At 52.7% G+C, this 14494-nt stretch overlaps 1 protein-coding gene across 1 annotated transcript in view; it reads right to left on the bottom strand.

Moving 5' to 3' along the window:
* Positions 1 to 12334, bottom strand: part of DOC2B (double C2 domain beta) — a 192921-nt gene extending 180587 nt beyond the window's left edge. Inside the window, exon 1 of the mRNA XM_075904663.1 lies at positions 11384 to 12334. Coding sequence (XP_075760778.1) covers positions 11384 to 11708 — 325 coding nt within the window. The 5' untranslated portion in view covers positions 11709 to 12334. The remainder of the gene's footprint in view (positions 1 to 11383) is intronic.
* Positions 12335 to 14494: the final 2160 nt, after the last annotated feature.

Genomic DNA, 14494 nt, shown 5'->3' with positions numbered 1-14494 from the left:
GAGGCTAATTCAATCAGGGTGGATTATGGCCCACTTCCAACATCTTATGAGAAGGTGGGAAAACCTAAAGGGAAAAATTACTTTTGGTAATGAGGTAGCCATTTTTACTCCCTATTCAGACCCATTCTGATGGTGTCAAGTTTGCATATGAATTCCAGCTTAGCAGTTTCACCAGCTGAAGTCTAGTTTTGAAGTTGTTTTGCTCAAGTATGGCAACTTTCAAGTCTGTTGCTGAGTGTCCTGGGAGGTTAAAGTGCTCTTGATATCTGATTTGTGACCATTTACTCTTTTGCAGGGACACAGTCTAGTTTGTCAAATATAACAGCAGAGGGGCACTGCTGGCACATGACGGCACATATATCACATTAGCAGAGAAAGTGAACAGGCCCCTGATGGTATGGCTGATGTGGTTAGGTCCTATGATGTGTCACTAGGGTAAATATGTGGAGACAGTTGGCAACAGGGTTTGTCACAGGAATTGGTTCCTGAGTTAGTGTTTCTGTTGCACGGTATATAGTTCGTGGGGATTATTTGTATTAGTCCTCCTACCTGAATTAGCTTCATTAGCACTGAGGTAACACTCCTATCTCTGTATGCATATAGAAATCCCTTCCAACTGAAGCTTCTACTTCATACATCTGACTGAAGTGAGCTGTAGTCCACAAAAGCTTATGCCCTAATAAATGTGTTAGTCTTTAAATTGCCATAGGGACACCTAGTTGTTTTTGCTGAAATAGACTAACACAGCTTCTTGTCTGATACAGTTCCTATAATGCCTACATGTATTGCACTCAGATGGCACCTTTCGTCAGAGGATCTCAAAACCTTTTACAAAGATGGTTAGGTATTATGATGTTTTACAGGTGGGGAACTGCAGCAGACAGAGGATAAAGGACTTGCCCAAATTCACACAGTCACTGATGGCATCACAATAGAACCCAGCATCCACGGCCCCCAGCTCTATGCCCCCCAAACATGACGCCATGCTGCTAAGATTGGCTTACTTTAGATCCGAACAAAGATATCATTAGTGTTTGACAGACCGTCTGAGAATAACCAATTGCTCTGGACCAACAAGCTGACTATACAGCAAAAAGAAACATGAGCAACAGCTATAACTATGTAAAAGCAGCCCTGAATGATGATCTGGCATAATTTCCCTAACAGCAGCAAATATTGTAACAATAACTAATAAAAAATCCATGCACATGCACTCTCTGCAGTGTATTATAAAGGAAATGCAATAGAAGACAGTTTTTCAATCTGTTTTGCTTTTTATACTTCTATTGGTACCCAGACACCATAATAATGTGTGTAACACAGAGACTTGTTTCACTGGCAGGTTGCAGGCTACTGGGAAGAAGATGGGAGAACTACAATGTTCCAATAAATATATAGTAAGATCCTTCCCCACTGTCAAAAAGACACGCTACAGTTGCTTGTGATCTGGTAAAATGTACCAAACTGATTTTGTGGGTGTTTGCCTCCCCTCACCCTCCAATTACTTACCCCTTACATCTCTTTACCTTAATTTGTGTAAGTGCTTTGACACCTCATTAGCAGCTCAATTAGAAACAATGAAAACCATCTGAAGAAAAGGAACTCAACAGAACAAATGGTTGTACATCTCAAAGGCTCAGCCTGATTTTGAATCATGTACAGAAAGCAACTCAAGTACAAGAATAAAACTCTGGCATGTCCCCGTGGCACTGCACCCCCCAGTGAGAGACAGGCACAGCACTTCCCAGATATCCACAAGCTCATTTTTGCAACCTTCACATGGGAAATATTATCTCCACAAAACAGTATAGCCACTGAGAGCAGGAATGACTTATCCAAGGTCACAGGGAAGCTCAGAACAGCGATAAAAATCTTGCTTGACTCCCTAGTTCAGGGCCTTATCCACGAGAGCAGCCTGCCATCACTAGACAGTCAGACAGACACTGAAAGGGCCACGTTGAACCAGTGGCTTAAAGTGCACTTCTTGTCAATGTTAGGCTGTTGGTGTGCTGAGACCATTACTGGGCGTGCTGACCAATACAGTTTCAATGTTCTCCTTTGCTCCCCTATCTCCATCTCTTGTCTTATACCTAGATTATGAGCTGTCTGGGGTGGAGACAGGGTAATGCATGGGAGGCATGAGGGGTCAAACATGTGTCCCCCAAATGCCATGGACAGGAGGAGCAAGGGGCCAGCCAGCCTCTCACGGCAGAGGTCTGCCCCCACCCCATTCACCAGCAGCGGTGAGGGAAGTGGAGCAACATGGCTCCAGCTCACTCTGCTCCTCCAGCTCTGTCACTCAGGGGAGGGGAGAGTCCACCCCAACACTCACCTGCAGGAAGCAGAGCAACTGTCAGAGGAACAGAGCAAGTTGGGGCCGCGTTGTTCCACTTCCCCTGCTGCTGCCAGTGTATGCAGGGAGCCAGAACCCTGCTGCCAGCATCAACCCCCCTTTTCTGCTATTCCTCTGGGCCACCTTGGGTGGAGGAAGATGTGAGGCAGGGGCAAAGCAAGGGCAGGGAAGAAGTGGAGACAGAGTGGAGCAAGGGCAGGGAGGGGGCAGAGCAGAAGCGGAAAGAGATGGGAATCTGGGGCAGAGTGGGGTTGGCGCAGCGCAGCCCTTCCCCAGGCTGTGGGGGTATCATGTGGCTGGTGGCCCCCAGGCCCTCATCACCAGTCTCCCCTGGACAGAGACTGTCTTTGTGTTCTATGTTTGTACAGCATTGAGCAAAATGAGGTCCTTGTCCATGACTGGGGTTCCTACGGGCTATAGTAATGCAATTAATAATAAAGAATAATACTTCTCTGGCCCTCAGATACAACTTGCAAGTGGTGTTCCTCCGTCCACCTGGCCCGGTGTATCATCAGCTTCTTTACTAGGAGAGATTTCTCCTTTGGCCTTAACCTTCTAGCTTCACCCCTTTGATCCATCAATGATTTGTTCCTCAGTCCCAGCTCCTTCACTGGCTTCTCTTGCCTTTGCATCAACTTTTCCTTGTGGTCAGAGCACCAGGGTAGGAGACATGGTGGTTGGCAATCCAAGGATCACAGGTAGGGCAGGAGGGCCAATACTAAATTTCTCACTTAATAATAACAAACATGCTACCCTTCCACTTAGAGTCTCATAAAAACAAATTAACGGTTCTATTCTGTCCAGCCTATCATCCAGCTTTTGCTCCTTGGAAGTTCTGGGCTTTCAATTGCTGCTAGTCTACTGAGAAACATGTGCAAAGACAGACACAGGCTGGATAGGATTGTTTTTGTTCTGTACTTATGTGGTAGTGAACCTGGGCTAAGCACCGCAGAGTTAGTTAAGACATTGTCTAAAGACAGAGACACAACATATAGGAAAGGATGGAGGCAGCATAGAAAGGAACATTGTAGTGGACTGGAAAGGAAAAGGGAAAACATTATTCAGCACACACACTGCTTCCTATATTCCCCGACAACAGAGGTCTCCAACCTTTGTACACCCAAGATCTATTTTAAATGTCAGGGCAAGCCAAGATCTACTTCACCCCTTCCTTGAGGCCCCACCCTTTCCATTCCCCTTCTCTCCATCATTTTCTGTCCCCAGCCCTTACTCACTCTCACTGGGTTGAGACAGGAGGTTCAGGCTCTGGGGTGAAAATGAGGGATTTGGGTGTGGGAAGGGGTAAGAGGTGCAAGCTCTGTCAGGGAATTTGGGTGCAGGAGAATGTGGAGAAGGGGATGCTTGCTCAGGGAGGGGACTCTAGGCTGAAGAGTGTTGGGGTCAGATGGAGGGTTGGGGTGCTGAGCAAGCTGCAGGCTGGTGGAGGTGGGGTGCAGGAGTTTGGTTTGGGGGTATATGAGGGGCTCAGGGCAGGGGGGGTTGGGAGTATGATGGGCTCCGGGGACAGGTTTGCGATGTGTGGATGGTGCAGGAGTGTTGTGGCAGAAGACTGGAGATATGGGGGTGCAGGAGTTTGAAGATGAGAAGGGCTCAGGGCAGGGGTTCAGGTGTATGATGGGCTCAGGTTTGGGGTCTGAGAGAGGTGCAGGAGTTTTATGATGCTGTGGCCAAATGGGGGCTTGTTGGTCAGGCTTCATTTTTAATAAAATATTATGTCCAACACACAACGTTTCAGCATTGTCTTTATTTATGGGAGGGGTGGGGAACCTGTTTTGGATCAGGGGCCACTGACCCATAGGAAAATCAGCTGGGGACCACACAAGAGAGATGCAAAAAACCCAACCCCTCCAAAACCCACCCAAGCCTCACTGATGTGGCCCCAATTGAGACACCTCACTCCCCTGGCACTTCAGCCCCATGGGGGGGAGGGTAGGACTGAGGTTCAAGGCCTCAGGCCAGATTAACTCTTCTGGAGGTCCAGAGTTAGTGGATTTTGTAAGGCCCTCTACACTCTGAGGTGGGGACAAAAAATGCGGGATCCAGTGTGCGGGACAGGGCTGCCAGTGAGTGGGATAGGGATGGGGGAGCAGAATCTGGGTGGAAAGTAGGGTACAGGAGGAAGCTGGGGGTAGTTGTCTAGCCAGGAGGGAGGGGGCAGGAGCAGGGTGCTGGTGGGAGGTCTGACTGGAGTAGAGTGCTGGTGGGTGTCTGGCCGGGGGGAGGGTGCTGGTAGGAGAGTCTGGCCAGAGGAGAGGGGGCAGAGGCAGCTCAACCGGTACCTAGGGTTCTCCAGGAACGAAAGTATCTCAGGCAGGATCTGTGGACAGTGTTGGAAGAAGTGCATAGATGGAAGTGTGGCTCTTTTGAAAAATCCAGCCACTCCGGATCCTGCCCCACCATCTTAAACACCCCACCACCACCACCACCCCGAGCACAGGGAAAGAAGGCGCGTGTGCTGTTGTGGACAGGGGAGGAGCGCACACTTTGTCTTCCCTTCTTTCCCTATGCTGCCTTCTTTCCTGCGGCGTGGGGGTGGGGGATGTCCCAAGGCTCCGCGCCAGATCCAGCTCTGGATCTGGCGCGGAGCCGTGGGTCTTCCCCCACACACCGCAGGAAGCCAGAGCTAGCTCTATTTTTGCGGGAGGCTATAGCGCCAGCGCAGGCTCCTCGTTGCCACCGATGTCATTTTCTTATTTCATATTACATAATACATGTCCCTTATTTTGGAATATCATGGTCACAGATCATAATGGTTATACCATAAGTCTATTCCTCATTTTACTTCAGCACAATTCAGCTTTCCAAAAGGAACCCCATCCCAAACCCTATACTTGTTTTCAATGGGGCTTACTCCAAAGTTAAGTGCACTCAAAGCACAGTCAGTCTTAGCTTTTTTGGTAACTTGGAATCTGATCTGCTTCAAAATGACAGTTAGTGTTCTGAGGACTTGTCTGTTAGAGTTAATAAAATTTGAAAATTAAAAAAAAGTTTACGGCCATCAGCCTACAACTCAGGAGACTGCTGCAATTGCAAATGTGAAACATTTATGTAACATTTAAGATTTAGTTTAATAAAATGCATGTGCTATTGTGTTTGTGTATATAATTTAGTTCTTACCATTCCTAATGTACTGCTGCTGCATCTGCAGCTTGATACAGGTAATGAATATTATATACTATTTCCTATATTAAATAAAAAAATAAAGTTATCTTGAAAAAATTAAAGTATAACCTGTTAGGGGATAGTGATAGAAATGTAGCCATGTTAGTCTGGTGTAGCTGAAACAAAATATAGGACTATGTAGCGTTTTAAAGACTAACAAGATGGTTTATTAGATGATTAGCTTTCGTGGGCCAGACCCACTTTTTTTTTTTTTTGATCTGAGGAAGTGGGTCTGGCCCATGAAAGCTCATCATCTAATAAACCATCTTGTTAGTCTTTAAAGTGCTACATAGTCCTGTATTCTGTTAGGGGATGTAACATGCTGTTCTGAGATGTAAATTAACATGTTTTAGTGATCAGTTTTGCACTGTTGTTTGAAGAACTATGTAAAGTAGTATCAGTGAGAAATTTGATTTAAATTAATTATTTTTCTTTAGCGATTTAAAATATTATTTAAATCAATTATTTAAATCACCTTGATTTAAATAAATCCACCCTGCATCTCCCCCTCCCCCCTTATCTACCCTGCTGGACCCCTCCAGTCCTGCTCACTCACGGCAGCTCTCGCAGTAGATATTCAACAGGCTGATTATCACCTCTTCCTTGCTGGTCTGTGGGGACTGGAGTTGTTTTCCTCAGTTCCTCTGCAACCTTCCAAAGCTCCTTGGGGAGCTGCTGTAACCAGGTCACTGTTTTATTCCCCTTTACTGCAATCTGCCTGTTCTCCCTTTCCTTCTTCTCTCCCCCTCCCCGCCGCCCTCCCGCCACAATCTAGAGCCTCTCTCCCTGAACTAGTCCTCCATGTTCTGAGTCAGTCTGAGCCTTAGGCCCCTCTCTTCTGGTGGAGAAACCCCAGTGCAGCAGATCCCACCCAACATGCACCATCTCCAACAGCTGGAAATTCCAGCCCTAGTGGGTTTCTCTCTGCACCCCTAAGCCTTGTGTCTGCATCCCTCCCTTGCAGGAATCCACATTCTTCTTTGCTCCTTATGGTTTTGATTTTGCAAATCACCAGAATTAAAACATGCTCTTCTACTCTTAAAAGCAATGATGCAAATAGCAGGTTTTCTCCCTGCATTCTTTAAGCCTTTGAAGATTTAGAAGAATCTCTAGGAAGGAAACAAGATGTAGACATTTTTAAGAGAGTAACTGAAGGATTCTCTCTGCTGGGCTGAAACCCTGATGGAGTCCTTACTCTGTGTATATTCTCTTCTTACTCAAGCAAAAAAAATACCCCCAATCTCCATAAGAGTTTGCCGTAAGCTGTGCTCTTCAGGAAGGAGGAGTTGCCTGCTACAGAGGCAGACAGTTTGAAGGGGGTATCTAGGAGATAGAAGGTTAGAGTAGATGACTTACGGCATTTCAAAATGGCATTGAACTGAGGGCTAGAACCTCCACTGTTCGGAGAATGGACCAGATGAGACCTGGGAGGTCCTTCTCTAGAATGTCACTGGAAACACTCCTATATTGATGGTGGGAGTGGGGGTCAGGCCAGAAGGCTCAACAGGTCTATTCCACTTCTCTCTTCTGTCTGAACTGATTTTACAACAGAAATCTCAGGGGGTGGAGGATCAGCAACAGCTTGTTGGTTCATTTAGCCACCTCCTGCCCCTACCAATCCCCCTGCTGTTACTAGCAATGTAAAGGGTTCACCAATTACCGGCTAAGAAGCATTACCCTTATTGGGTGATACTTATGGGTAACCAATTAACCAGTGGCCCTACTAGGGTGAAGCAGCCCCCCACCCGACTCACAGCGGGCCCGGCCTGGCCCAAGCAGCCCCCCGCCTGTTGTGTGGAGGTCTGGCTCAGCTGGAGTAACCACTTGCTTGTGGCACCGCCATGCCACAGGTGGGGGCTACTCCACAGTTAATCAGTTAAACCTAGTATTTAACCAGTTAACATTTTAAATGTTAATTAACATCCCTAGCTGTTACCTCTGGAAATATTGGGGGCCAAGCTTGGGAAACACCCCAGTGTCAAAGGGGAATGGTCAAACTGAAAAGAGCAGAAAAGAAAGGTGGTGATGAAATAACATCAGGCTAGAGAAGTAAACCAAGCTGGAAAAGAGACTCTCTCAAAAGGCTTTCCGAAGAGAAGAGTTACAGCCCTGGAAGGGTGGGTAAATTTCAGTATTTCCACTTTCCATGAAGGGCAACAGACACGGATCTGTGAAGTGATTTGCCTAAGCTCACACAGCAAGGCACTGGCCAAGCCAAGAACTAGAACCATGTCACCTGACGAGGCACAGCCACAGGCACCAGTATCCTTCCCCTCCATGTTATGCCAATACACACAGTTCATCCCCAGCAAAGGCTAAGTACTGTTACTTATAATTGGGACGGTCTCCTTGGAGCTAGATGAGAAGTGCAGCCATGGGGAAAGAGCTCTACTGATCATTTTGGAGGGAGATAATGTCTAGTAACAGAAGTTTCCCTGAGTTCCTGCAGGATCTCTGCAGGGCAAGACTTGCCTTTCAACAGAGGCCGAGAGAGGTGATTAGCAGCCTGTATCTATCTGATGCATCACTAGCATTGCTGTGTCATGGCCAGCAGGGATTCACACAAGCCAGAAAAATGAGGGGTCCTGTGGCAACTTGAAACTAATACATTTATTTGGGCATAAGCTTCTGTGGGCTGGAGCCCACTTCAGATGCATAATGTGGATTACAGTTTGACTGGGATATATACACCGATACAAAGATGGGAGTGTTATATTACTATGCAGAGGACCAGCATTAAGGAGGCTAATTCAATCAGGGCAGATGTGGCCCACTCCCAACAGTTGATAAGAAGGGAAGAATATCAAAAAGAGGGGAAATTACTTTTTGTCGTGAACTAGCCTCTCTATTCAAGCCCAGTATGATAGTGTCAAGTTTCCATATGAATTCCAGCTCTGCAGTTTCACCTGCAGTCTGCTTTTTTATACTAAAGCATATGTAGGGCAGTGGGCTTGCTCCTCTGAGCTAAGCAGATGATGCCTGGCATCTCCTCACTCAGATTATCCAGAGTTTGGCAAGATGCTGTCTCCGTGATAATATTATTTCCCTGGGAAAGCCTGTAGAGTCCAGTCAGCTGGGAAGTGTTCTGATCTTTGCAATCCCAGAATGTCCCTGTATTGTATCTTGCACAGACACCTTGCTCACAGCACTTACTGAAATAAAGCCCCCAATGCTTCTAAAACATCACTGTTATTTCTGCACCACATCATTATTCCAGGTGTACACGGACATTGCAGACTCATGCATCAGTCAGTGAAGACATGAGGTTAAGGTACTGGACTTATATTCAGGAGATCTGTGACCAAATCCCAGTTATGACACTGACTTCCTGTGGTACTTCGGGCCAGTCTCTCAACCTCTCTGCACCTCAGTTTCCCATCCCTAAAATAGGGATGATAATTCTTTCACCTGTCTTTTCTATTTCATTTGTAAACTCTGAGCAGGAGGGACTGCACTCCTTACTAGGTGTATGTAGGGTACTTAGCACAGTAGGGTCCCAGTCTTGGTCAGGGCATTCAGATTATGTCATACAAATACCACCAAACATTAACTGCTCTCTTGCAAGCAGGAAGAGTATTTTAGTTCTTGCCTCTTTACTAGTGGAAAAATAACCACATCTGGCAAACCAGCATCAGCAGTTTTGCTGCCACCTGTTATACTGTAAGAAACATATTTTTAACTTTAACTGCAACAAGACAAACACCAGCTGGCCCATTGGAAACCAGTTTAATTGATTCCATGGTGTCAATGAGAAAGACCAGGAGGGCTGACTCGAACATGTTTAGTCCTTCCAAATGACTACCTAGTGGGGGTGGACAGTGGGTTTTAGAGCCCAAAGTCTAAAATCCTGAAAAATCCTAACAGCTTTTACCCCAGGAAAGAGATGCAGAGCCCCTTAGCACTTTGCTCCTGCATGTGTCTCTGCCCCACCACTAACTGCTCCAATTTCTATTGCCAGGATGAACGAAGATATTCCAATAACTAGAGCAGCCAATAACCCAAATCCAGCTAAAGTTGTTATTAACAGCCTGGCTGCGAATTCAGCTTAATATTGCACTGTCCTCTCTTGCAGACTAGAAAGATTCATCAAGACTGCTCCCAAGCAGATGACATGTGCCACTGAACCTGGGTTACAAGGCTATGAAGACAGAAAACAGTTGTTTGGGGCTCACACATGCGCAATGCCACCAAAGCCCAAATTTGGCCCAACAGCTTGGTCCTACGGATTCATACTGGGCAGATTCTGATCTCAGTGGTGGTTGCGCAATTTACAGGGTAACAGCAGTGATTTCAGGGGATCAGGATCTGACTATTGTGTCTGAAGCCTGAGTTTAGCCAGCTACTGGCAGGGAAGTGGGGAAATAAAAGCAACAGTAGAGAGCTATAACATTTCTCAAAGAGAGGACTATATCCTTCCCAACTCTGAACAGCATCTCCAGCTTCCCGGGAGGTCACCCTTGCCTTCCTAGAAGGGAGTGCTCAGCACCGCTGGCCAATGTTGGCTCTTCACTCCTCTCCTTCCCTAAGTCCTCTCCTAGTTTCAGACTTTGGGCCTGATCCTGAAAGCAGCCAAGCACCTTCCACTCCTCATGGACTCCCCCCCCCCCCCTCGGCAGGATCCGGCCCCTCTTGATTCACGAGGGGTCACTGGTGCGGATGCCGCCTCCCCGAGGCGCTAAAACGGGGTGCCAAAGACCCGGGGGGCGGGGCGGGGTTAAATCCAGCCGCGAGCCCCCGCGGGTGACACAGCGGCGCCGTCTGCACGGCAGGGGAGCACTTCGCCCGCTCCGAGGGAGCCGGCCCGAGAGGGGCCGCCAGGGGCCCTTCCTTGGGAAGGCAGAGCCGCGAGCCTGGACCCCAACGGCCGGCAGGAGAGCCCGAGCGCGGCGAGCCCCCCGCCCCGCCCAAGCAGCGCCGCGGCAACTGGTGGCTCTTTGCGCCCTGCGTGCGCTGCCTGAGGGGAGTGGGGGGGGGGGCAGCTCTCTCCCAGCGAGCTCCACCTGAGGGGGGCGGGGGGGTCTCTCCCAGCGAGCTCCACCTGAGGGGGGCGAGGGGGGGTCTCCCAGCGAGCTCCACCTGAGGGGGGCGGGGGGGTCTCTCCCAGCGAGCTCCACCTGAGGGGGGCGGGGGGGTCTCTCCCAGCGAGCTCCACCTGAGGGGGGCGGGGGGGGGGGTCTCCCAGCGAGCTCCACCTGAGGGGGGCGGGGGGGGTCTCTCCCAGCGAGCTCCACCTGAGGGGGGCGGGGGGGGTCTCTCCCAGCGAGCTCCACCTGAGGGGGGCGGGGGGGGTCTCTCCCAGCGAGCTCCACCTGAGGGGGGCGGGGGGGGTCTCTCCCAGCGAGCTCCACCTGAGGGGGGCGGGGGGGGTCTCTCCCAGCGAGCTCCACCTGAGGGGGGCGGGGGGGGGTCTCTCCCAGCGAGCTCCACCTGAGGGGGGCAGGGGGGGTCTCTCCCAGCGAGCTCCACCTGAGGGGGGCGGGGGGGGTCTCTCCCAGCGAGCTCCACCTGAGGGGGGCGGGGGGGTCTCTCCCAGCGAGCTCCACCTGAGGGGACCGGGGGGGTCTCTCCCAGCGAGCTCCACCTGAGGGGGGCGGGGGGGGGTCTCTCCCAGCGAGCTCCACCTGAGGGGGCCGGGGGGGGGTCTCTCCCAGCGAGCTCCACCTGAGGGGGGCGGGGGGGGTCTCTCCCAGCGAGCTCCACCTGAGGGGGGCGGGGGGGGGTCTCTCCCAGCGAGCTCCACCTGAGGGGGGCGGGGGGGGGGGGTCTCTCCCAGCGAGCTGCGCCCGAGCCTGGCAGGCCCCGAGAGCCGGGCTGTGAGACCGGGGGGGGGGGGGCTTGGTAACTTACTGCAGTCGTCCGACTCGTAGCCCTCAGCGTCCACCGCCTCCTCCTCCGCCGGGCGCCGGGCGGGCTGCTCGGCGGGGCCGCTGGCGCCGTACGCCCCGAAGAGCCGGTCCACGTCCTCGTCCTCGTCGCGGGGCGCCTCGGCGGGGCTGAGGGGCGGGCGGCTGGCGGCGGCGGGGGGGCGGCTGGCGGCGGCGGGCAGGCCGCGCGGGAAGCGCGGGAAGTAGTCGGAGATCTGCTTGATGGGCTTGATGGGGCCGGGGCAGACGTCGATGGCCATGTGCTCCTGGATGCTGATGGTCGCTCTCTCCCCCTTGCGGAGTGTCATGCAGGCGGCTGCGGGCGGGACGCGCCCCCCGCGGAGGAGACGGCGGCCGGGCGGGCTCCCGGGGGCAGCTCGGGCGGGCGCTTCTCGGCCCCGGCCAGCCTCGCCGCACCGCCGCTGCCGCCGGCCGCCCTGGCAGACAGTGCCCGCGCCGCCCGCGCGCGCGGGGGAGAGGGAGCGGGCTCCGCGGGAGGGGGGGTGGGCACGCGGGTGATGTCACCGGCTCGCCGCCAAGCGGAGCACCGGCACGCGGGCCGGGGCAGGTGTGCGCTGCGCGAGCCGCCCCCCCCCTCCCTGCCCCAGCGCCGGGTGCTGCACAAGGGCGGGCTCTGTGGCGGGGCTCGAGCCGTCCTGCCTCGCCCTCCCGGGCGGGGGGACCGGCTCTGCAGCGCGCCCGGGCTGGGTGGAGACCACGGGGGTGAAGCAACACATGGCCCGCGCGTTGCAGCCTTCGCGCTGCAGCCCCGCTCCCGAGCCGCCGCCGCAGCACCTAGCGAGCGAGGCACGGGCAGGAAACCGCGGGTCTGCCCGAGGCTCCGGCCAGGGAAGCCCGGATTGTCGCAGAGCCGCAGCGGGAGCGGGGTCTCCGCTCCCAGCCCTGAGCTGGGCTCACCTGCCGGACCCTGCTTGCCGGGATAAGTCGCCGGGAACCCACCCGCCCCTTCTGCCCCATGCACCGCTCTGCCTGGAGGAACCGACTCGGGAGGGTTCTGGACTCACCAGCCCGCGGAGCCCAAGGGACCTGCTGCAGGGTTCGGCTTGGTCTGCCCCTGAGACAGCCAGACTTGCCCTTGTGCCTGAAGCCGATGCTGGGCTGGGGGGAGCTAGGACTTGGGAGAACCGTTCTTGTCCCCATCCCCAGCTCTCTGGTTGGGGCGAGGAACCTTTATCGGGTGGGGCCATTCACCCACAGAAAAATCAGTGGGGGCCACACCGAAGTGAGAAGCAAACAAAGCCCCTCACTGACAGCCTTCAGGAGAAAGACCCTCCCCACTTCCCTCTCCACACCAGAGCCTAGGGGGGAGGGTGCAGTATAATAGATTTTGCGTGCACCCCCCCTCCCCCCCGCCCTCCAATGCAGGGTGGCTCAGAACCTCAGGGGTCAGATCCAGGCAAGCCTGGGGCTACAATTAGCCACTGGCCTGAGGTTTCCCCACCTCAGCTGCTCAGGCCTGCTGCTCAGAGATGGGTAGGATAAAAAAAACAATGCTGCCTTTAGGTCCTTGCCCCAAGGATAACGGCCTAGGCTGCACCTACCATTTCCCCACTACTGTGAGAACTGGAATAGTTTCAGTCCCCATTTTCCACAGTCCAGATGGAAGCATCAGATCCATACTTTGTGTCCAAAGGATTAGGCTGAGAGGCCCCATGGTTGGGGGACAGACGGCCAAGGTCATATTGCAGGAACATTACAAACAGCAGGAAAGGGATTTGCTTCAATGCTTGGTTCTGGCAGTACAGTATGTATTCCTGTATCCAGTGCCCATTTCTGGAGGCAGCAGGAGAGATGCTTGGGGACTTCCAACAGAATTACGCCAAATGCCCAGAAAAAGCAGCTCACTCATTCATTATTTTATACACACACACATATTCATATACACGAGAAGATTTACCCAGTGTTGCCTGGGTCCTTATCTCAATGTTTTTGTGGTTTGGAACATAAAATGAAAATGTCCATGGGGCTGGGGCATGAGGGGTTCAGTAGGCAGGCTACCCTAGGGAGAGAGGACTACCCTAGCCCTCCCTCACCACCAAGGCCATCCCAAGGGAAGTGCGGGGCCCAGGGCAATCCACTTCCACCATAGCCAGTCCCCCCCGCCCCCATTCTACCCCTTTCCTAAGCCCTGCCCCCTTTTCCCTTCCCCTGAGCAATGCAGCCTGGGAGATTACAGGGGTCCTGGTGTGACAGTAACAGGGGTCATTCCCTCTAACCCCACAAGCAATGGGAGCCAGAGCAGCCCATCAGCCTGCTCTGCCCCGCTGTGCCATCCTCCTGACTCACTGTGCCCCACTTCTCCACGGTTGCAGGAAGCCCTTTGGCCGGAGCGCTCTGCTGAGAATCCACATGCAGCGGGCCAGGTGAGGTGGAGTGGAGCAGAGCAGGCTGCCGGGCTGCTCCAGTGCCTGCTGCTCACATGAGGGGACCCCTGCTGCCATCTCACAGCAGGCCCTGTAATCCTCAGGTCCCACCTATCCATAGGACAGATGGGGCACCTGCTGTGGGGTCCCCCAAAACACAGGGCCTGGGATGGCAACCCCAATTTGTCCTATGGCTCTGCTCACTGCAGCAACTTGGGGCCAGGTGAGAAGTGCCTCTCCTTGGCACGGCAGCTCCAACGGGCAAGCCAGGGGAGGGGTGCATGTCCCCTGGCTGAGGCAGATCCAGGTTTTTCTGCCCCTGCGTTCCCCCAGCCAGAGTTAGGAATGCAGTAAACTGTACTTTCCCCTCACTCCCTGATGAAAAGGAACAGCCAGCAATGTTCCTGTACAAATCGGGAGTGAGAGTGCCCCCACACACATCCTCCCTAAAGGGTGTTTGGGGAGTAGGAAGCTTAGGGCTAGGGCAGATTTGGGGGGGCACGCCAGCTGACCCCTTTCACCTGCCCGTGATTCTCTTTTTTCAGTTTGGTTCTATAAGAAACAATCCCATTCCAGGCACATCCCATTTTCCTGGCATAACCACACCCTGAACTTGCTTTAAGTTATGATAAGAGGAAGCTGCCTACCGAATTTGGTAGCCCTAGCTCTTATTGTTAGAGGAGTTCTTGAACAGACATTCACAGACAGAT

The sequence above is a fragment of the Pelodiscus sinensis genome, chromosome 21 (genome assembly GCF_049634645.1).
Source record: "Pelodiscus sinensis isolate JC-2024 chromosome 21, ASM4963464v1, whole genome shotgun sequence".
NCBI lineage: Eukaryota > Metazoa > Chordata > Testudines > Trionychidae > Pelodiscus > Pelodiscus sinensis.
Note: the sequence above shows the minus strand (reverse complement) of the source record. Positions and strands in the feature narration are given on the sequence as shown.